The sequence below is a fragment of the Giraffa tippelskirchi genome, chromosome 8 (genome assembly GCF_054371585.1).
Source record: "Giraffa tippelskirchi isolate mGirTip1 chromosome 8, T2T-mGirTip1v1.2.pri, whole genome shotgun sequence".
NCBI classification, from domain to species: Eukaryota; Metazoa; Chordata; class Mammalia; order Artiodactyla; family Giraffidae; genus Giraffa; species Giraffa tippelskirchi.
Genome location: NC_137282.1, coordinates 8,233,688 through 8,257,063, shown reverse-complemented (window position 1 = coordinate 8,257,063; position 23,376 = coordinate 8,233,688). Strand labels below are relative to the sequence as shown.

The 23,376-nt window shown below is 44.0% G+C and overlaps 1 protein-coding gene and 1 non-coding gene across 3 annotated transcripts in view; one reads left to right on the top strand and one right to left on the bottom strand.

The window, feature by feature from the left end:
* Positions 1-22,421, bottom strand: part of KAT6A (lysine acetyltransferase 6A) — a 97,813-nt gene extending 75,392 nt beyond the window's left edge. For both annotated transcript variants that reach the window (XM_081519214.1, XM_081519216.1), the window contains exons 1-2: positions 22,328-22,421; positions 18,904-19,819 (exon numbers count right to left, since the gene is read on the bottom strand). In XM_081519214.1, the coding sequence (XP_081375340.1) occupies positions 18,904-19,503 (600 nt within the window). In that variant the 5' untranslated portion in view covers positions 19,504-19,819; positions 22,328-22,421. The remainder of the gene's footprint in view (positions 1-18,903; positions 19,820-22,327) is intronic.
* On the top strand, positions 6,178-6,284 carry LOC145519256 (U6 spliceosomal RNA). Its single transcript, XR_014063673.1, has one exon. It is a non-coding gene; the product is annotated as a U6 spliceosomal RNA (small nuclear RNA).
* Positions 22,422-23,376: the final 955 nt, after the last annotated feature.

Genomic DNA, 23,376 nt, shown 5'->3' with positions numbered 1-23,376 from the left:
CCCTGGACATGTCCATCACAACCTCACTACTTGATTGTTTTTATTTCCGTGGCTTTCCCTTGACTGACAGCAGTGTCTACCTAGCATTCTCATTACAATCTCAGTCCTAGCACAGTGCCTGGGACATAGACACTCAGGGGAAATCTGCTGAGTATCTGAAATTAAGCATATGACTTAGGACAATCAGTCAAGAGTAAAGGAGAAATTCAGTCCTACAGAAACTTGCTGCTCAAAGGGTGTTCTGTGCAGCAGTGGAATTGTTGAGCTTGTTAGAAATGCAAAATCTCAGGCAAAGACCTGAAACTGCATTTTAACAAGATCTCCAGATGAAAATTTGAGACGCAGTGCTGTACAACATGGTGCTTAATTATATTAAAGTCCTTGGTTTGATTTTCAATATGGGCCAGGTTGCTTTGCACGATGAAAAACAACAGCTCTAAGACTTCATCGTTACCCTAATCTTGAACTTCAAGATACAAAATACAGACTTATTTTGACAACTTTAACAAAGGGGGTACTCGGGGGTGGGGGTGGCGAGGGTTGTTGGTTTTTTGGTTGTTATTTTTATTAGAGAAGAGAGAAATACTGTTACTTAAAAACAAGGCCAAAGGAGGGACTGTCATATGTTGCCCCTATTTCTACAAGAATATAACCAGAGAATATCCACCCTAACTTAAAATGGATTATAGATGTGTGAAATATGTTTTTTAATCTATCTAGACGTCTGCTTCTATGTCCTGTTAAAAGTGGGTATGTGTTCATGAAATTTCAGTCTTTAAAATATGATGGCAGTATTTTGTGGGTTAATAAATCGATTTGTTTGGTTTTGTTCTGGTGTTTTCTGGAGAAAGGAGAGGGAAATCAGCACTGTTTCCTGCTGCTTATTTTTTAAAGTGAAGGCAAAAAATAAGAAAGGAACCACTTGAGCTATGACTTGCTCAAGCTTGAAACAATCTTTAATGGGCAGTTGCTGGATGCATAAGGTGGTTACTTCTCTTTTACAGGAAAGGAACTGAAGCTCATGGACGATAAAGTAATTTAAAGATCAAACAATAAGTAATCAATGAGGTCAAGATATGTACTCTTAAATATAAGCCCTAAGCTAATTGGAATTATTAATAATATGGTAATTTAGGAAGCACTTTAAACCACTGCACCAGTTGACCAGAGTTTCAGTTTATCTCAACTCTGAATTCATAGTGTTTTTTCTTTTGACCGCTCCGCTAGCCTCTATCCTCTAGCACATACATACTAAAGCTATACAACCTTGGGCAAATCACTCAACCGCTATGAGCCTTTGTTTCCTCTAGAAAATAGACACCCTTCCTGAAAAGGTTGGTATGACCTAAACGTATTACCTCGCATACAATATTTATTCAAAATTACTTGTTTTCAAATATAAGCACTTAAAAAGATTAACCAACAAGGTCATACTAAATCACTTATTACTCGCCAGAAGGAGTAAAGCGACAGGCTAAGATTTTTATGGTGGGTAAAGAGGGCTCATTCTACTCGACAGAAATCTATCAATATAAGTCATTGCTTACAAGAGAGATTCAGCAAAAACACCTACATATTTTTTAAGGCAACAGTTAAAAAAAGATTTACAATGATCTCTAAAAACTGCGTATTTTCAAGCAATCAGGCTTAAAACAGCATAGTAGCAGAAAGATTCAGAAGTTGATCAGAGGTGATCAGAACTGTCTCTGGTCACTAGGTCAGAAGAGCAAACTTCAATGAAAGTGAAAGAATCGAGTCAAACATGGGTAAAACGGTTCTTCATTTACCAGACCGCCAAAGATCAAAAGGGTTGAAGAAACTGCTCCAAAGGGCTTAGGGAAATAAGTATTCTCATACACAGTGGGTGAATCGCATGGAGAGAAATTTAGAAATATCAAAATTACCAAGAAAGACACACTCTGCCCAATCATTCCACTTGTAGGAATTTGTTAGTAAAACAACATACAAAGGAGGTATTTAATTGAGTACTATTTGCAGTCACAAAAAAAACTGGAAACAAATGTCTATCAGCATGGGACTAGTTATATGAATTACGGCACACCCACACAAGGGAATCGGAGAAGGCAGTGGCACCCCACTCCAGTACTCTTGCCTGGAGAATCCCATGGACGGAGGAGCCTGGTGGGCTGCAGCCCATGGGGTTGCGAAGAGTCAGACACGACTGAGCGACTTCACTTTCACTTTCATGCACTGGAGAAGGAAATGGCAACCCACTCCAGTGTTCTTGCCTGGAGAATCCCAGGGACGGTGGAGCCTGGTGGGCTGCCATCTATGGGGTCGCACAGAGTCGGACACGGCTGAAGCGACTTAGCAGCAGCAGCAGCACACAAGGGAATACCACCAAACTTCATGTATTGATATGGACTACACTTCAGCTATGTCATTAAGCAGGGAGGAAAATAAAAGGAGGGTGCAGAACAGTATGTTAAGATACACTACCAACTGTGGGGGGAAAAAACAAAGGGAAAAACGCATATACAGAGTGACTGCTTACATACACACAGATCTCTCTGGAAGGTAAAAAAGAAACAAAACTTACTGACGGCTACCCGGGAAGAGAACTGGTCGGCTAGGGAACTGGAGTTAAGAGACTGAGTCTCAGGGAATACGCCTCTTTTGTACTTTTTAAATGCTACGTACTAGTGAATGTATTACCTATTGGGAAAACACAATTTCTTGAACTTTTAAAAACACTACATGGGTAAGAGAACAAGTATTACCCTGAAGGAAGTAGCAGAAGGCACTTTTCAGCTGAGGTTTCAAGTATTTGCAGAAAACATCAGAAACTGTCTCTCCCTTCAATCTATATATTTTAAGAGGATAAATGGTTTCAGCTTCTAAGTTCACTAGGAGACTTAATACTTAAAAAAAGAAGAAAAAAACCAACCTTATTTCTATCATTCCCCTTTCCAGTTTAAACCTGACAGTTTCCACTCAACAAACATTTTCTGAGCATCTAACAATGTGTCAAGACCTGGGTATAAGGATTAATAATATGTATGACTAGATACGTGGTTTAACAAACGTATGTAACTAAAATGCTGAAGAAGCACCCACTTTTTTTTTTAAACGCTGTCATTTTCATGAACAAGAGGCAGCCTAATGTGGCTGAAACAGTATTGGGCTTGAAAGAGACCTGGTTCAGGAAGAAATAGAAAGTATGAACAGACTAATCTCAAGCACTGAAATTGAAACCATGATTTAAAACCTCCCAACAAACAAAAGTCCAGGACCTGACAGCTTCACAAGCGAATTTTATCAAACATTTAAAGATGAGTTAACACCTATCCTTCTTAAACTGTTCCAAAAAATTGCAGAGGAAGGAAAACTTCCAAACTCATTCTATGAGGCCACCATCACCCTGATACCCAAACCAAAGATATCACCAAAAAAAAAAAAAGAGAGAGAGATCTGGTTCTAGTTCTATTTATTCCCTTAACTAACCACACAATTCTGAATAAGCAAAATCTGGCCACCATAGCACCTGGACTGCTTACCTTGCTACAAATACTATGTCAAAAGAAAATATGTATGAAAGCAAAACTTGTTTCAATCTGTGGAACACTTCAGAACATGTTATTACCACCCATATAAAGTTTTGGGGGAAAAGACTTTCTGTTTTCCCTTCTCTAGGTTTTTAGGCTAACGTTAGGAGTTTTCTGCATAGCTGAAGTTATCAGAAACAAAACTGTTTTTTTCTTTCTCCAAAATTAGTAGATGATGGAGCCAATCTATTTGTAAAGCATTCTGAGAGTGAAAGATGAGTTTTTTACTAAAAAGCACACATATAAAGTTTCATACAGACAAAAGCAGGCATTCAACAGCTAGGAAAAGGGAGCTTATATAGCACATTAACCAAGGACTGATGCCAGTAAAATGGAGGGTTACTGAGAGCAACAAGAAGCCTGGGGTGGCAGCAACAACGGTAAAAAGGGCCAATACAGAGGGGGCTACAGGAGCGACCACAGCTGCGATGGTCGTGCTGGCCACCTTTCAGCCTTCCTATGGACATGCTTCGTCAATGCCCTTAATTTGAAGCTGCTTGCTTAAAATCTTGGCCTATTATTATGCAATAAAAGGAATGTGTTTACCTCTGCTAGCACTGATGTGTCCCTCACTCTGTAAAAGAATGCTTCAGATAAATTTTTCTTCTACCATAAAAAAGGCAAAAAGGAAGGAAGAAAGAAAAAAGATAAATGTATTCTGCTGGCTTGGAGGTTACCCTCTAAACATCAGCTCAAAGAAAGCATGATATCAAATATAAAAGCAGCTTATAAAATGCTAAGTAAAGTTTGCTGGGGAGAGTAGCACTTCAAAAGTTAGACATGTGACTTGCTTTTTTTAACTCATATTCAATTAAACATTTATTGTGGGCCCACAATGTTTTGCTTCTAGGCCTTTGTACATGCTGTTCCTTCTGCAGGAACCACTCTCTTTCCCACCCCACCCACTTGCTTCCCCACTTTCTAACTGCTCACATGTGACTTCCTCTGAGAAGGCTTCCCTCACCTTCCCCACCCCCTCTGCCTTTCCATGGCACACTGCTTCAGTCCACCAGAGCCCGACCACTGCGAGCATTAATGACAGGGCTGTATCTCCCTCACTCAGGACCTGACCATTGTGCTGGCACCTGGAAGATGCTCCATAAATACGTGCAAAGCACCAGACACTATGCGACATAGGTGGGGTACAGAGATGGACAACCAGATCCTCAGTTCACTACCCATATGATGCAAACGGGCTATGAGGAGGGTTGTTCAGTACATCAGGGGCCTGAAGGAGGGAGTGGAGAAGGGAGAAGCCATTCCTGGAGAAAGGACTGGCTAAGTCAGCCTGGAAGCAGGACGGGTGACAAGGAACAGAGAGCACGCCTAGGCTATGCTGAGGCTAAGTCCTCCAAGTTACGTAAGAGCTGCCCGGTGAAGAGGAGAAGAAGGAATCGAGACAGGAAAAAACAAAGGAGCAGGAGAAAACACGGAGGAACACCAGGCGGTCGGGAATGCGCAGCGGTTCTCAAACCCTAGCATGCATGCTGGCCTCAGAAGCACCTGGGGGGCTTATTCACCTACAAACTGTTGTGCCCACCCCTCGTGTGTGACTGAGCAGGCATGAGAATGGCCCAAGAATCTGCACCTCAAGCAAGTTTTCCAGGGACATCCTGCTCCTTCTGGCCCTGGGCCCACCCTCTGAGAAGCGCCGCATCAAGCATGAGGGCACAGGAGACAGTCTGGAGCAACACGGGAGGCAAAGGAGGGGGTTCAAAGTCACACACACTCTTCACGCCACAGAATTTGGCACTGAGGAGCTTCAGCAGAGTTTTAGAAAGATGGTAACAGCTAACATTATACAGCATGAGGCATGTGCAGCTCAGGGCTGCAGCTACCGGTCATGGGGGCTATTTCAATTAAATTACAAGTAGAGAAAATTTAAAGTTCAGTTCTACAGTCAACCAGCCACATCTCATAGGCTCAAGAGCCATATGGTGAGTGACTACTGCTTTGAGCACAGCCATCATCGTACAAAGCTCTATTAGACAACACTGACGTACACTATATTAACTCATCATATCTTCAGAGCTTCATTATGAGACAGGCACTGTATTATCCCCATTCTATAGAAAGAAATGTGGCAAAGAAAGATTAAGCAAATTATGTGAGGTGATAAAGCAAGTAGTACCAACAGGAGATGCAAACCCAGACACTCTGGTCTTGAGCCTCTGTTCTTAACTGCTTCTTAATAAGATGATTCCTGTGAACCGGAAGGAGATGATACTGGAGGAAGCTACTCGGTCAGGAGAGAAACGGTGAGGACACACACCGAGAGGAGTGGCTGGAATGAACAAGAAGCTCACTGCAAGAGATGGTAAAGAAGTAAAAGAGCAAAGACTGGGAATGCACTAGAACTGAATCCCAAAGAGCGGCACGCGAGTGCAGAAGACGGCACCAGAGTCCCATCCTGCCAGGAAGCCAGGAATCCGAGTCAAGGCTAACGCCTCTCACACAGCGTGAGATCAAAAGAGCAAGCTGAGGAGGGGGATCAACTTCCTCTGGGTCACCAAGAATTTGAAGGGACTGAGATAAGATACTACACCACACAGTGTGATCCATAAGTCCAGAGACCAAAAGAGAGGTTTGGGTTAAGATATGAATTTACACAGTGGTCGCTTCGGCAGCACATACACTAAAACTGGAACGATACAGAGAAGATCAGCAAGACCCTCACTCAAGGATGACACCCAAATTCATGAAGCATTCCATATTTTGGGGCTTCCCTGGTGGTGCAGATGGTAAACAAGCTGCCTGCAAGGCCGGAGACCTGGGTTCAATCCCTGGGTTGGGACGATCCCCTGGAGAAGGCAATGGCTACCCACTCCAGTATTCTTGCCTGGAGCATCCCATGGACAGAGGAGCCTGTCAGGCTACAGTCAATGCCAAAGAATGTTCAAACTACTGCACAATTGTGCTCATTTCACATGTAAGCAAAGTAATGTTCAAAATCCTTCAAGCTAGGCTTCAACAGAATGTGAACCGAGAACCTCCAGATGTACAAACAAGTTAGATTTAGAAAAGGCAGAGGAACCAGAGATCAAACTGCCAACATCTCTTGGATCATAGAAAAAGCAAGAGAATTCCAGAAAAATATCTACTTCTGCTTCAATGACTATGCTAAAGCCTTTGACTGTGTGGATCACAACAAATGGTGAAAAATTCTTAAAGAGATGGAAATACCAGACTACCTTACTTGTCTCCTGAGAAACCTGTATGCAGGTCAAGAAGCAACAATCAGAACCAGACATGGAACAAAGGACTGGTTCAAAATGGGGACAGGAGTACATCAAGGCTGCGTATTGTCACCCTGCTTATTTAACTTTTATGCACAGGACATCATACGAAATGCCGGGCTGGATGAAGTACAAGCTGGAATCAAGATTGCCAGGAGAAATACCAACAACCTCAGATGTGCAGATGATGTAACCCTAATGGCAGAAAACAAAGAGAAGCTAAAGAGCCTCTTGGTGAGGGTGAAAGGAGAGTAAAAAAGCCAGCTTAAAACTCACATTCAAAAAACGAAGATCATGACATCCAGTCCCACCACTTCATGGCAAATAGAAGGGGAAAAGATGGAAACACTGGCAGATTTTATTTTCTTGGGCTCCAAAATCATTGCAGATGGTGACTGCAGCCATGAGATTAAAAGACTCTTGCTCCTTGGAAGAAAAGCTATATGACAAACCTAGACAGTGTGTTAAAATGCAGAGACATCACTTTGCCCACAAAGGTCTGTAGTCAAAGCTATGGTTTTTCCAGTAGTCATGTATGGATATGAGAGTTGGACCATAAAGAAGGCTGGGTGCTAAAGAATTGATACTTAAGAACTGTGGTGCTAGAGAAAACTCTTGAGAGTCCCTTGGACAGCAAAGAGATCAAACCAGTCACTCCTAAAGAAAATCAACCCTGAATATTCATTGGAAGGACTGATGCTGAAGCTCCAATACTTTGGCCACCTGATGTAAAGAGCCAATTCACTGGAAAAGACCCTAATGCTGGGAAAGATTGAGGGCAGAAGAAGGTGGCGACCAAGGATGAGATGGTTGGATGGCATCACCAACTCAATGGACATGAGTTTGAGCAAAATCTGGGAGACAGTGAAAGACAGGGAAGTCTGGCATGCTGCAATCCATGGGGTTGCAAAGAGTCAGACACAACTTAGCAACTGAACAATAAATGAATTTAGAGTCATCAGTACAGAGAAGGTATGTCCAGAGATAATTCAGGAAGGTGAAAACAATAAGGAGACAAAGAACAGAACCTTAGGAAATTCAACATGTAAGCTAGAAGCAAAAGATAAAAAGCCAGTAAACCGAAAATGAATCACCAGGAAGATGAGTGGAGTGGGCAAGGACCTAGGAAAGAATTATCCAAGAGGTCAAGGGAAGAGAGAATAATCAACAAGTGCTAAGAGCTGCTGGGAGGTCAGGAAAGATAAAGACTGAAAACTGTCCACAAGAGCTGTTTCAAATGGTGCTTAGAGCCAAAGGCAAGACTGCAACAGATTTGGAACAATTCTAGACTTTTTCCCAAGAAGTTTCAAGATGAAGGGAAGGAGACAGGGTGAAGATGTAGAGAATTTGGACCAGTGATGCTTGTTTCTATTTTAACTTGACAAGAGAGACGTCCCCATGTTATGTGGCAAGGACTGAAAAGATGGAACAAGGCTCCTGGGCAGGAGAGGAGAGGATCCTGCACGTAAACAGAGACGCTACCTCGGGATGCTCCCCTCACGTCTTCTAAACCAGCAGAAGAGGGGTAAACACAAGCGCCCGTGTAAAGCCGGATGAGCTCACATGGCTGGAGACGTTCTATTCTCTCTGAAGGAGTACATGGGAGGATCTGTTGCAGACGAGAGAGGCAGAGGGCTGGAGAGAACACTGAACTCCTGCAGAGAGAAAGACTGCAGACACAGACATACAGTCCCAAGCAGACGACAGGGATGGGATTACAAACTTGTAAGTGGCACCCTACCACTCGGTGAGTTTGCATAGTTTTCTTCAAAATGATTGAGTCCCGTAGAAGAGCAGGGACAGAATGGCGGTAATGGTGGTGTGGTTTCTAAGTCGTGTCCAACTCTTTGCAACCGCATGAACCCACCAGGCTCCTCTGTCCATGAGATTTCCCAGGCAAGAACACTGGAGTGGGTTGCCATTTCTTCCTCCAAGGCATCTTCCTGACCCAGGGATCGAACGCGAGCTTCCTGCTTGACAAGGCAGATTCCTTACCACTGAGCCACCTGGGAAGCCCACAGGGAGAGAACAGTTGGCTTAATTTCAAGGTTAGGGTCTGCCAATTAGATGTGGGAGTAAAGCAAGTAACTGCAATGATAAACCATAAGGCCAAGCAATTAGAAGGAAAGCATTCATGGGGGGACACAGCAGAATCGCACAGGGAACTTTCCTTGAAGAACATGCCCCATGGGAGGTCTTCATGAGCTAGGAGAGCAGCTGCAGCAAGAGGGCAAAGAGAGAAAGGTGGGAAATGAGGGCAGTTACGGTCAGGGACTAGAACACAATCCAGGGCTGCAACCATCCTGAGTTCAAAGTCCGTTCATGAGAGTGTTTCCTGTATTTGAATTTCAATTACAGACAATTCCTTGCCCTCCTGTCCCACCCCGCCTCCCCAGCTCCCTCCAACAGTTCCCACCCCAGGACATGCTGGTTCTAAGCACTGGAGCAGTGGTTCTCAACCATGGCTGCATATCAGACGTGCAGGAAGATGTCAGCAAACAAACTGAAATCTGGGCCCCACTGCTGGAGTCTAATTTAATTGGTTTGTGTGTGTGTGTGCGAGTGTAAGTTACTTGGCTCGTGTCCGACTCTTTGGGACCCCATGGACTGTAGTCCACCAGGGTCCTCTGTCCATGGGATTCTCCAGGCAAGAATACTGGAGTGGGTTGCAATTTCCTTCTCCAGTTTAACTGGTTTGGTGTTTCTCTTTTAAGCCTCCTCAGGTAATTCTAAAGTGGATTTAATATTAAGAACCACTGCTTTAGAAAGAACAGAACTTTAGATTTATGTTATAGTATTAAAGGAAAACAGACTAGCATCGGAAGAAAAGAAATAACTAAAATTGGAAAATGGTGAAAGAGGATCTAAACCCTACATCATATATTTAAAGATGTCCTGAAAAGAAAAGCTGGGAAACTATTAAAGCACAGCACTACACTCAACACACACATACACACACACACACAATGCAACAATGTTTTCAAGAGTTCTGTTATAGGTTCTAGAAAACTCAGGAGTTAAGTGCCTCACTGCAGCCAATGAGGAAGAAAAAAAGACAAACTTGTACTCTACTAAGCAGAGAGAACTGAAAACCAACACTGAACAACAGCCTTCTGGGTCAACTACAGTTCCCTACTCCCCGGAGGAAAAGGCAGCCCCCAGGATAAGCATGATCATCACCTCACATACATGGACCCCTTCTGCACAAAAGGTAAAGGAAGCAGCTGTCTTCTTTCATACACACAACAATTTTAAGTTTTTTTAGGCTGCCTGATTGTTTTCCTACAGCAGTCATTTTCTCCTTTCAAAGTTTTCCAAGAAGCTTAAAACCACCCACTGCAAAACTAAATGCTACACTCCTATAGTCTCTATGCTTAATTTCAGCCCAAACCAAATAGTGCCATATTACTCTACCCAATTATTTTATAAGTAACTGTCCCCAATCTTAACTTTTATTTGCCACTCTCTAGTCCATTTGCTAAGTTTTACAACAAAGTAAAAGTAATGCAGAGATGAACTGTTGGTCATAAAAACCGAAAAAGACACACATGACCTGTTGTCTATTGCCTTTCCTGTAAAGTTTCTTTCCTGGTAGTCCAAAATCAGGGCTTCCCTGGTGGCTCAGTGGTAAAGAATCCACCTGCCAATGCAGGAGACACGGGTTCCATCTCTGGGTTAGGAAGATCTGCTGGAGAAGGAGATGACAACCCACTCCAGTATTTGTGCCTTACAAATCTCATGGACAAAGGAGCCTGGCGGGCTACAGTCCATGGGGGTTGCAAAAGAGTTAAGACAGAGCAACTGAACAACAACAATTACAAAATCCAGAACCAAAATACTATGTATACATAAGACTATACACTCCTAGGCCAACCGTATTTATGCCTTTAATGAAAATTACTTCATTAACTGTTAATAATAGAAAGGCCTGTCCCTCCCTTTCTATCTCAGTCTTAAATATTTTTAAATTCAAACCAACTACCCAAGTCACTCAATCATCACCTGTGACTTTCTGAAAATCAGACTTAACTGCAAGTGAACATTTTTTTCAAAACTCAAGGAGTATTTTATCTCCCAGTTTTAGGGTAGTTTAAGATGTTCTCATAATATTTAGCTAAAACAGAAGAAAACTTTAATTCCTCTTCAGTCTTCCCCCCCAAAAAAAAACCTGCTGAACTTTCCAGAGTCTTCAAACACCGAAACAAGCAGATTTACATATCTGTGGTTTACAAAACCAACAAAATTCTCTACACCAGGGTTCATCCTATGGTTTCCATCAAAGAGGTTTCTAAGTGTTATTTTATACTCTTTCCTCTCTTAAAACTACAAAGCAGTACTACAGCCTAACGAAAAAAGCACAGAACTGAGAAGGGCCTGATCACATCACCCAGATGTGATTAACTTGCCGTATGGCATTAAACAAAACTCGTAAACCTCTCTGGCCCTCAGCTTCTCTATTTGTGAAATAAGATTAGAATCATCCTTATCCAAGATGGCTACTGGCTCCAAGTTTTACAAAATGCAGATGACTGTGTTCTTTTTCCTCCTCAGAATTTATGCATACTTTGTAAGCATTATGCAAAATAAAAATAATATACTTTAACAAAAACATTTAATTAAAAATTAATAGAAAACATAAATATAAATAAATATATAGTATAAAATATATCATAATTGAAAAATACAACTTACTCAACGCTATATAGCCAGACTTACTTTTTCACAGCAGGTCCTTTTCTGTAATTGCTAGCAGTGAAAAACTATTTTGACCCAGAATGGCATTCTGCAAATCTAAATGCTATACTCCTGTAATCTCCATGCTTAATTCCAACCCTAAACCAAATAGTGCCATGCTATGAACTGTTTCTTCACCTATTCCCTAATGAAGCCAAAGTATTTCTTTGGACTTGAATCTACAGAGTTATGTACAGTGCTGATGAAAGCCATCTGTTGGGAATTTTGACATTCCTGTCAAAGGAAAAACCCAGAAGAAACAGCCTAGGTTTTCTTGGGAACCAGATGCAGCTGAAGGAGTCCAAATCCTACCCCAGCTGGAGAAGCAGAAGGTGAAGTTGCTGCAGGTTTAACTCACCTGCAGCAGACTCTGGGTGTGCCGACGCCACCCCTGAGCAGCCAACCTGTAAACAGCTTTACTAGAATGAGGCTCACAGCTGACTCCCATACGTAACATTTATTTGGTTCTTTAAAAAATTTCAAATCAGAGCACAAAAAGTATTATCATTATAAATTTAAAAAACATTTCTCAGTTCACCAGAAAAAAACATTTTTAACTCTAGTTTAACCAGCAAGGTTGGCATCCAGATTCAGTCCTTTCACACAGCTAAGAACCAGGTCAGTGTAATTATACTTTCACCAGTATTCTAAATAGCAAGAGAAAAAAATATCTGTGAAGGAGAGTCTTACAACTGCAAGAGGCCTGGAATGATACAGTATTTTTTTCCCGGATTCATTACACAGTTTCTGTTATCTATCTGCTTCACAGTATTAACAGTAAATACAATGTAAAAAAGTGCTGGCCCACGTACCTGGATGAACTGAATAAAAGACTGGCAGCAGAATAAGAAGAAAGATAATATATTTGGCATACGTTTATCTTCCATTTGGTGTTTTATGAGACGCCATAATGAAAATTTGTATTATTAAATAGCTATTATATAAATATACTATGCCTACAAAACTTAACCATGTAAAGTTCTTTTGAGACTTCAATAAGAAAGTACATGTTGAAGCACTCAGAACAGTGGCCAACACATGGTTAGGCCTTAACAAATGCTACCTATTAATAGTTTCTATAAGCAACTGCTTCCAGTTCCTTGGCCTCCTGATACAGGGCAAAGAAAGAGGTTAGATCATCTAAGTCTCTACTCCCAAAGCAATCTGCTGTACTACCTGATATCTTCCTTAATTTCTTTCATTTATTTCATCAATTTAACAAGAAGCTAGCCCAAGAAAGAGCAAAGTGCTAGCAACTGTGACTCAATGGTAAAGAATCCTCCTGCAATGCAGGAAACAGAGGTTCGACCTGATTCAGGAATATCCCCTGGAGAAGGAAATGGCAACCCACTCCAGTATTCTTGCCTGGAAAATCCCACGGGCAGAGGGGCCTGGCAGGCTACAGTCCATGAGGTCGCAAAGAGTTTGACACGACTTAATGACTCAACAAGTGGCTGAGTATAGAAGTTTTGATCAGCAATGACTGAATCAAAGGTTGTTTTAGTGGCTCAAGTTTTCTCTCAGGGTATATCATGGACTGAGAACAACCAAAGCACACAAGCTCACAGGCTGACTTGGAGACCAAAAAATATATGCACAACTGACTGTATTTAAACAAATATTGCGTTACAAACATACCTCTGCCTGAGTTATTTTTAATTTTTTTTTAAATAAGAACAAGTCTGCTGAGACAAACAGCAATGGCAACCCACTCCAGTACTCTTGCCTGGAAAATCCCATGGACGGAGGAGCCTGGTAGGCTACAGTCCATGGGGTCGCTAAGAGTCGGACACGACTGAGCGACTTCACTTTCACTTTTCCCTTTCATGCACTGGAGAAGGAAATGGCAATCCACTCCAGTATTCTTGCCTGGAGAATCCCAGGGACGGCGGAGCCTGATGGGCTGCCGTCTATGGGGTCGCACAGAGTCGGACACGACTGAAGCGACTTAGCAGCAGCAGCAATCTGTAAATGAGCTTCCCAGGTGGCTCAGTGAGTAAAGAACCTGCCTGCAATGCAGGAGATGCTGGAGATACGGGCTTGATCCCTGTGTCGGGAAGATCCCCTGGAGGAGGGCACAGCAACCCACTCCAGTATTCCTGCCTGGAGAATCCCAGGGACAGCGGAGCCTGGTGGGCTGCCGTCTATGGGGTCGCAGAGTCGGACACGACTGAAGCGACTTAGCAGCAGCTGAGACAAAGTCAATTTATATTAACCAAATTTACATTTAGGGCTTCCCTGGTGGCTCAGATGGTAAAGACTCTGCCTTCAATGCAGGAGACCCGGGTTCAATCCCTGGGTGGGGAAGATCCCCTGGAAAAAGGTGGCAGCCCACTCCAGTATTCTTACCTGGAGAATTTCATGGACAGAGGAGCCTGGGTCACAAAGAGTCCGACACAACTGAGCGACTAACATACACACACACACATTTATATTTAATCCACCTCAATGACTTGTTAGTAACAAATTTTTATTTCTAGCCAGCTTCTCCTCAGGACCCAGGACATTTAAAGGTCATCAAAAAATAGTATAAACAATGATGTAAGAAATGTACAATACTGTAATTACAATTAATGTAATTAACTATAATGCAAGAAAATACAATTATTGAGATCAATCAGTTGCAAACTCAGTGACATTACAAAATCTACATGTTGCTGTATCCTTGCCATTACTTCAAAAATAAAGTCAGCAACATAGTGTTAGGACAATTTTCTCCAAAGTAATCCTTCTTCACTTAAAGACTGATACAGTTGTCATTATCCTCCATTCCTTCTCCCACAGAATTAGAATTAAAACTTGCATCTTAAAGAGTTTCCCAATAATTATACTATAAAACACACTTGCTTGCATGCTCTCATAAGGATTTTAAATTGAGAACTTTTTCCACTTTTTACTACTAATTTATCTCATCTCAACTTTTCTGTATCATGTACGCTTTCTGCTATTTGCTATGTGTGTGCGTGTTTTAAGCAGACAAGCATTCTGCCAAGCAGTAAACACACCCCTGAATTTAACAGCATGGACAATTACTATAAAGTACCATAGCAACAAAATATCTGAAAACATTACCAAGCTTACATTTATAAACAATTTTATCAGATCCACTATTCTAACACATAAAATGTGAAACAATTTTATGATTAAGGCCATTTCCATACAGCTAAATCAAAACTCTCATTCTTAACTCTAACTTGAAAACATATTTCCATTCTAATCAGCATCTGTAAATCAAAAATCAAAGTTCCTGTCAAAGCCTCATTTATTCTATGCACTTAAAATGCCAAGTTCCAGTTACACAGAATAGTTTGGACTCTACTAAGAGTTTACCGAATTTCAGTATAACTTATCTTAGAAGGCTAGCAATTTATCATTTAATCTTTCGGCTCCGAGTCACTTAGCTGGGTAATGACCTAAACAATAACGTGAGTTGCCGGTATCTTCTTTTCCCTTCCCAACTGGAATGCTTCAGCAAAATGTAATTCTGTTCCACAATACTCCACAGGTTAACAGTTTCCTCATCTGGCTGATCACCACAGGAGCAGTTTTCTGGATTACTAATATGGAACATAAGATAAAGATGTTCAAGTACATTGTTCTGTGTGTAAAACGAACCCAGAAATTTGAAATGAAGGTGAAAATTATTCCTGAAAGGGAAATGGATCCTTCCAAGATTCAATGTCCAAAGTAATTCTTTTAATGGACCATTCAAAATCTCAGGCAATAATTAGCCTCACCCAGGAAACATCTTATTCTTTCTCAGGCAATAATTAGCCTCACCCAGGAAACATCTTATTCTTTCTGGTTTCCACATCAGTGGAAGAGATTCACAGCACCTAATTGTTACACACACCAAAAAACAGTGAATGTAAAAACTAAAAGTTACATTTTGTGAACGAAAACAACGGTGTAAAAAAAGTTATTGCCCATTTCTATGCTGTCTGCCTTAATCCCCAAGAGAACCTAAATCATAAATGCACTGTTCGTGGTAGGCACCTAAACACTTACTGAATAAATAAAAGTAAATGAACAAATTTTCTTACAGTAATGTCTATTTCAAAAAAAAGGAAATCTGCAGGCAGAAGTTCTTATTTAAGCCAGTTACACACACCACCTCCACCTATAAGCCAGTTATACACATCACCTTCACCTATAGCCCGTCATTCAAGGGAAAGCAACATTCTGTCCCAAATTAAAGCACTCTATTACAGCCACGCAACCGATCCCAAACTACAGATCAGAAGACTCCAGGGCCATCTGAAATGAAAATTAATACGCACAGAAAAATAACTTTAAGGAAAAAAAAAAAGTCACATAGACCAAACTATTTTTTAGTTATGGATCTCAGGTATACAAAAATAAATTATTCATCATCTTTTACTTCTGCTACATTCTTACCGCTGGTTTGAAATCAAATTCAGAATCCATTCTATGACAGAAAGAGAACAAAAGGATGCAAACAGTGAAGGGGCGCTCGGGACATGTCCTCTGCCACGCGCCTTGCAGTTAACGCCAAGAACCTTCACAACTGTACCTGGGAGCGGTGACCGGCGTGACGCCGAATGACCCTCAGGAGGCAGCAGGCATCTCTGTGACAAAGACTCGGCAGCCAGGATGCCCAAGTCCAAAACCTAGCCCTGTCTGTCACCTACTATCTCTGTGACTTGGACAAGTCACTGAAACTCTTATGCCTCAATTTCTTCACCTGTAAAATAACAGCACCTATCTCATTGAGCTGTATGAGGATCAAATGAGTTAACTTATGTGTGGCTGTAAAGTAATGCCTGGCGCACAGTATAAACAAATCATTAAGTTAAACTCACCATAAACTACCACACCCTAAAGTTAGCACAGAAATTTCCCTCATACATGGATAAAACTTTTCAATCACAGTATCTCCAGATTCTCCTATTTATCAACGTGAAAACACACTTGAGGTCAAGTGTCTTCACAAAAACTCTCAAAATTTTTGGTACACAGCCATCTCACTTTCAGAGCAAAGCAAAAACCACTCAGTGCTGAGAAGTTAACATATAGCTCCTTCCAAAGGTTAATGTCACAATTAAAAAAAAAAAATTAAAAGTTAGAGCTGATACAGAAAAAAGTAAAGGGGAACTTGCTCAGGCCACTCCACAGTGCCTGAGCTTCTCTCACCCACAGCTGAGCAGACCGGCAGGCACACACACAGTGCAGACACCAGGTAAGGCCACTGCAGCTCCAAGCAGAGCGCTCGGTAACTGTTTGCTGAATTAATAATTACTTGTATTATCAAATACAACCTGGATAATTTTTTAAAGAACATCTAGGTTCATAACAGCAATCAATCAATTCCAAATGGGAACTGACGGACAGCTTTTTAAAAACGAAGAAAGCAGTTAAATACAACAAAAGGAACAAACATAATCTGTCCATAGGAGGAATAATTCCTTGCCCTGAAGTTTACTGCATTATGATTTTTAATGTGAGCTTTTCATATCTTTGGAGAAAGTCACACAGAAAACTTAACCCCTGAAAATAAGACTCCTATTAAAAAATATATAACAGATCTCATCAACCCTAACTTTGTAGACACTACCATAAACTGGCTTCCCAATCAGACCAGTACAAATACACAAAAATCTACTCAACAAAACTCAATTTTTCCACATTCAGTTACTCTGGTTAACAATAGTGTATAATAAATAAGTTATGTAGCCAAAGAGATATTTCTAACCAAAGCAAAACAGCAGACCTCTACTGGATTAAATGTTTTTTTAATGCGAAGGTCTCCAGCCTAGCAGCAAAATAAGGACTGTTGGATTCGATGGTTTTCAAAAGTACAATTTTAGGGTGATAAGACTCAGTTTTGTCCTACACTGTACAATATCAACTACCTTTAAAAATAGATATGCACAACTGGCATTTTATGTATGGCTAACATTTTTAAAAATTAAAATACCTAATTCAAGCAAGGGAAATTAAAGCACTCAGGAGTTCTAACAAGAATTTATAATACCCAATTCACAGATGTGACACTGATTTCATTCTAAACTATAAAGTATTTCCCATTTTCATGCAGTAAACCTAGAGATCATTTGATAACAGTTGTTGAAATCAACTATTTCATTTAACTTCAGCCATGGGATCAAGAGACAGTTCGTACAGATAAAGAGTCCTTACAGCACTGAACTGCAGAATGAAGTATTTCAGTTCCTTGTCCACCTTGAATTTTCAATATTACACCCTTAATGAATGCTCCGATGGTACAGAACCATGTTATGAATGGGACTGCCTATTAATTCAAGGCTCCATCAGAATCATTTTCAGGGTAATAACAGTTAAGATAATGCTTCTACTTCAAAGACCACAGGGAAAACTGAACCTTTCTAAAACTTTCATCCAAAAAAACTGTTCATTTTCAATTGCTATTTAAACAAAAATCTACTGGTGTGTTATTAATTGCAAGAATTTAGATCAAATCTCAAATATTTTAAAATACATTCAATGATATTAACTTTAGAATGTTAACATCCTAGAAACAGCCTCCATGGTCTTATGCAAAATGAAGATGATGCTACTGGCGTTCACTAAGCTGAGCAACTACCTTAAAGTACAACCACTCCCCACAGAACTGCAACTCTGAGCACCCGAAAGAGATTCACAGCTCTCACACCAGGTCAGTGTGAGAGGGACCTACTGACAACTCCCCTCATCCTGAATGTCTACTGAAGGGCCAAGGTGAACTGTCAAGAAGATACTTTTAGCTGTACAAAGTAATGGCATAAAACACAGCACAGTGCAAGACTCCCAACTCCCCAGAACTTCAGCAACGTGGACTACTGCATTCCTGACGCACACAGCTACATCTGTCACAAATAATGTTTAGGACTCCATCGCATGCACAAAAATAACACACGGCCAAAAATTAGAATACAAACAGCAGAAATAAGAATTGCTAAATCTGCTTAGCCACTACTTTGGTCAGGATAATCAGTCTTCCCTGTCTAGTAACAAAATGAAGAAAGGAAGAAGACAGGTTCTTAGAGTTTCCAGCATTTGGCTGCTCAGCAACTTCAGCAGGAAGGTATTATAAAAACTTGTACGTAACACTTTTAAAGTTGCTTGTTACTTTTTAATTCTAAGTATGTTCTTTTAAGCAGAGCAATACTTTACACTTTGAAATCTTAGGTATCAAATATGTCAAAGTGTCAGAACAATTACATCTATTGAGTTCTCACACCTAGATTTCACCAATAAAAACTAGGCAGTGATTATCCACAAAGGGCCCTGAACGCCGAATGTAACCTCTATTGAACATCCTAGAAACGTGGCTCTGTAGCATGTTGTATCCCCAGCTCTGGGAACACTGATGCGCATGCCCTTCTTACCTTATCCTTTTCATGTGGAAGGAGTGACACTGGAGGTAAAGAGGAAAGAGACTCACAACTCTCTTTCCCATCCACATTGGTTGCTTTAGTGTTGAGCCGATAAAGAGGTCCATCTTTAAGGAGTCTGCCGTGGCCAACGGCGCGTTTAATAGCCAATCGTAACTGCTGGTGAAGGCCAGAGGCAGCACCGCCTCCAAATAATGCAGACACATCCTTCTGACCTTTCAAAAAACGTTCAATGCTTTTCAGAGTTGAGCCGCCGGACTCTGCCAAGCCCTCAACGGCCCGCTTGATCAGTTTATTCCAGTCTACATTTTGCTTATTATCCAATTTTCCATGGTTTCGAGGTTTAGGAAGTGCTATTCGCCCAGGATTATCAGGATCTTTATAGGAATTGAGTCCTTTATTTGAGACCTTCAAAATTGTCCCATCCTTGACACTCAACTCCAATTGCTCTAAAACAGTTTTACGATCCAAGCCATGGGATGAGGACACCGCATTGCATATCCTTTCTTCTGAAGGCCGCTGTTTTTGCTTCTTCACTTTTTTGATGGCCTCCAAAATCCACTCCGTGTACAGCGGGTTGGCGAGTTTTACCATGGTGAAGGATTCTGTATATCCATAGAGTCGCTATCCCTTATCCTGATGCTGCGTAAGTTTCACACCACGGAAAACACCATTCCCGGAGGCTGGGAACCAGTTAACCATAGCATACAAGTTTTCTGGCCTCAGTTCTATCTCCTTTCAGAAAACAGATGCCTCCCCACTTTTATTTTAGAAACCAAAACAACCTGTTATCTGAAAAGTCTTCAAACTTCCCAACAAACTTCTCAATAGCACCACATGTGGGTCTCTTCATAAAGGTGTAAGAACTCAAGAACATCTCATTCCCAGCAGAAAAATGTGCATCTTATGCCTGAAAAATATTAAAACAAAGTCAGTTTTCGATCAAGGTCCACTTTATAAATAAGGTATAACTGAAGCATCCTTGTCTTTAAAGCCCTCCAACAGCAAGTGTTCACTGAGCCCCTGTAAAAGTGTGAACATGTTTCTATTATTGTTCAAAACAATCATGTGTGCAAACCATTGAGATAACAAAGAAAAGGAAAAAAAAGACAAATGATGAGGAAACAAGATGAGATGCACTATAAATGACCTCAGGCTACAACTAACCAGAGGGTGCTGGCTATTTTGCTCTGCACAATCTCTGCCCACCCTTCTATGAATTGAAACTCTTCCTTGACAGCTTTCTCCAACAAACCAATCAGAACTTCAACAAGTTACCTGAATTGGTAGAAAGAATCCTGCAATGAAAGTTAAGAATGAATCTTTCATCTTCCAAAATTCCAGACATTTAAACTGGATGAAAACAGTCAATAAGAAAGACAGAAAATCACTGAGAAAATCTTTTAACTGTTTCATCTAGTAAAAGAAACAAAATTTACACACAGCACAGTTCATATTTTAAGTACAATATTACTATAAACCTTCCAAATGGAAACAAAATAACAATGAAAATAGTCAAGTGTGAAATGTGTTTAAAGAATTTTAAAATAAGCCAATTTCATTCAGATTTTAAGAATCACATGCTGTGATAGCTTCTCCTAGCAACATTCAATATACTGGAGAGAGTCCAACAACTGTCAAAATGTTCGCAACCAATCTACAGATAGAGAAACTAGAAATGAGAATGCCCCGGAAATTCCTAGGTTCAAACGTACACTTATTTACATATCAAACGTACAGTTCAGATTAGACACTGCCTATGTCTACTCTAAAGAGGAGAAGATCTCATGATTCAAGACTGTTATTCTGAAGTGAACATTAATGAAAAAAAACACACAAACATTATGTATACACATGACATTGCCACTCCACGATCAAAGTCATAACACTTTCAAACAAAAGAACCCGGCAGATTTGCATCTTTTAAGAATCACCAAAATAATGAACCCTATAACTCCTTTGCTTCCAAAAATAAACTTAACCTTACCTAAATAGTCCTGAGACCTCTTCTCATTCTGAGGAGCCTTTACAACATAAACAATGTCGTAAAGTGGCTCGCACAGCAATCCTTCCTTAAAGAGTGCCACTAAACTCAAAAGAAAAAGTTTAACAAGATGCGAGGAAACCGATAGTACTATTAACTCTGATAAGAAAGAAAAGGCTCGGGTAAACACTCAAACCTAAGGCAAGACTTAATTTTTAAGTGAGCTCTGGCTGAAAATCGGTCCCACCACCACCCTCCGGAGAGAACTAAGCTACGTTTGGGTGAGAGGCGTCTCGAGAGGACAGAAATCATAGTTTCTGTGCATCTTATAGCATTAGTAGCATCAGTCGGAGAAGTTCATTGTGGGGGGGAATCTGCGCTGAAAGAAAGGAGCGGCTCCAGCCCGAGTTTCAGCGGCGGGGCCCGTCCCGCACGGGCTCACCTGCCCGCAGGTAAGGAGAGAGAATGAATGACAGGCGCTGCCGGCCTCCCGGCTCCGCGATGGGGCCCCGGGTCTGCGGCGAGCCGAGCGCCTGCACACTTGAACTCCAACTCGGAGAAACTGCCCCCTCGCTCCCGACAGTCCTCCCAGGCCTCTTTCCCCGCCACCCCTACCCCCCTCCACCCCTCTCCACCCCCAGACACAGCTTCGCGCTCTCTTTTTTAAAAGAGCGAGAAAAACTTAAAAAAAAAAAACAAAAAAAAACACAACACAACAACTTGGCGTTGGCAGCAGCCCGGGGCTGGCCGACGCGGGCGGGGGGCGGCCCGGCGGCTCCCACCGGACGGGAACACGGAACCCGGGGACGAAGTTAACAATGAAATCACGTGAAAGAGTTGCGAGCGGCGCACGTCTGCGCTCCCGGGCGCCCCGCAGCCGGGCCGGGTCCTGGCGGGAGCGGGGGCGCGGGGCAGGGTGGGGGCTCCGCCGGGCAGGTCGGCGCTGACAGGCGCCCGCCGCCCCCGGCCCCGGGCTGACAGCGCGCGGACCCGCCGCCGCACGTGCGCCCTCCGCGCCCCCCGCACGGCCGCCTGTCAGCCCGCGCCGCGCGGCCGGGCCCGGGGCCGGGCGCGGGCACCGGGGCCGCGGGCGCCGGACGGTGGGCGCGCCCCGAGGGAGCCCCGGCCGCCCGCCCGCGCGCCCGCCCGCGGCCTGGCCGCCGCCCCCTCGCGGCTCCCCCGCTCCGCGGAGCCGGGCCCGGGCGCGGGGCGCGGGCCGCGGGCGGGGGGCCGCCGGGCGCCGGGCGGGCGCGGGGGGGCGGCCGCGGCGCCCCAGCCCGAGGCCTGGCGCAGAGCAGCGGGAGGCGGCGCAGGCCGCGGCGGGGCCTGCAGCGGCCACTCGGGCCCGCGCGGCGGCGGGGCGGGGCCCCCGGGCGGCTCGGCCTCGGGCTCGGCGGCCGGGGGCGGCCGGGGGGCGGCCCCTCGGCTACTTACCGGGGGCGGAGAGCGCCGGGCGCCCGGGGCCCCGGGCCGGACCGCGGAGATGCCCCGAACTGACACGGCCGCCATCTTGGAGACAGTGCGCTTCGGCCGGGGGGAGGGGAGGCGGGGCGGCGGAACAGCCGCGGGGGGAGGGGAGGCGGTGCGAGGGAACGGCGGCCTGGGGGAGGGCGCGGGAACGGCTCGGGAGGGAGGCGGGAGGGAGGGGGAGGTGGGGCCGCGCGGGCGGCGGGCGGGAGGGGGGCGGCCGCGCAGCGGGAAGAGCGGGGCCGGGCGCCGGGGAAGGCCGGAGGGCGGGGCGGGGACAGCAGGGAAGAGCCGGCCGCGCGGGTCACGTGGGGCCGGTACAAAAGGCCAAAGTGGGAGGCGGCGCCGCGCGCCCGGAGCCCCGGCGGCCTGGGGGCGCCTGTGCGGGGGCCTGGCCGGGCGGCTTCCCACCCCGGGGCCGGAGCAGCCGCGGCGAGCCCCATGGCTCCCCCGTGGGAGCGGAGGGCCGCGCCCGGGCGGGGAGGCTTCGGGGCGGCGCGGAAATCCGGTAGGATCCGACGTCTTGATGGCGGCACCCAGTGTTTACAGCCACCGAGCCCCGCTCCTCGCCGCCTCCGCGGGCGGCCCCCCGGAGCCGGAGCCGGAGCCGTGGCCGGGAGGGGGCGGAGGGCGGGGAGGCCGCCCCCCTTCATCACTGCGGTGTCCCCCCATCACTTCGGTGTCCCCCCCTTCATCACTGCGGTGTCCCCCCCCGTCACTTCGGTGTCCACCTCCCTCCATGTTCATCCCTTCGATGTCCCCCCCATCCCTTCGGTGTCCCCCCATCACTTCGGTGTCCCCCCCTTCATCACTTCGGTGCCCCCACCTTCATCACTGCGGTGTCCCCCCCATCACTTCGGTGTCCCCCCCTTCATTACTGCGGTGTCCCCCCGTCACTTCGGTGTCCACCTCCCTCCATGTTCATCCCTTCGGTGTCCCCCCATCCCTTCGGTGTCCCCCCATCACTTCGGTGTCCCCCCTTCATCACTGCGGTGTCCCCCCCCTTCATCACTTCG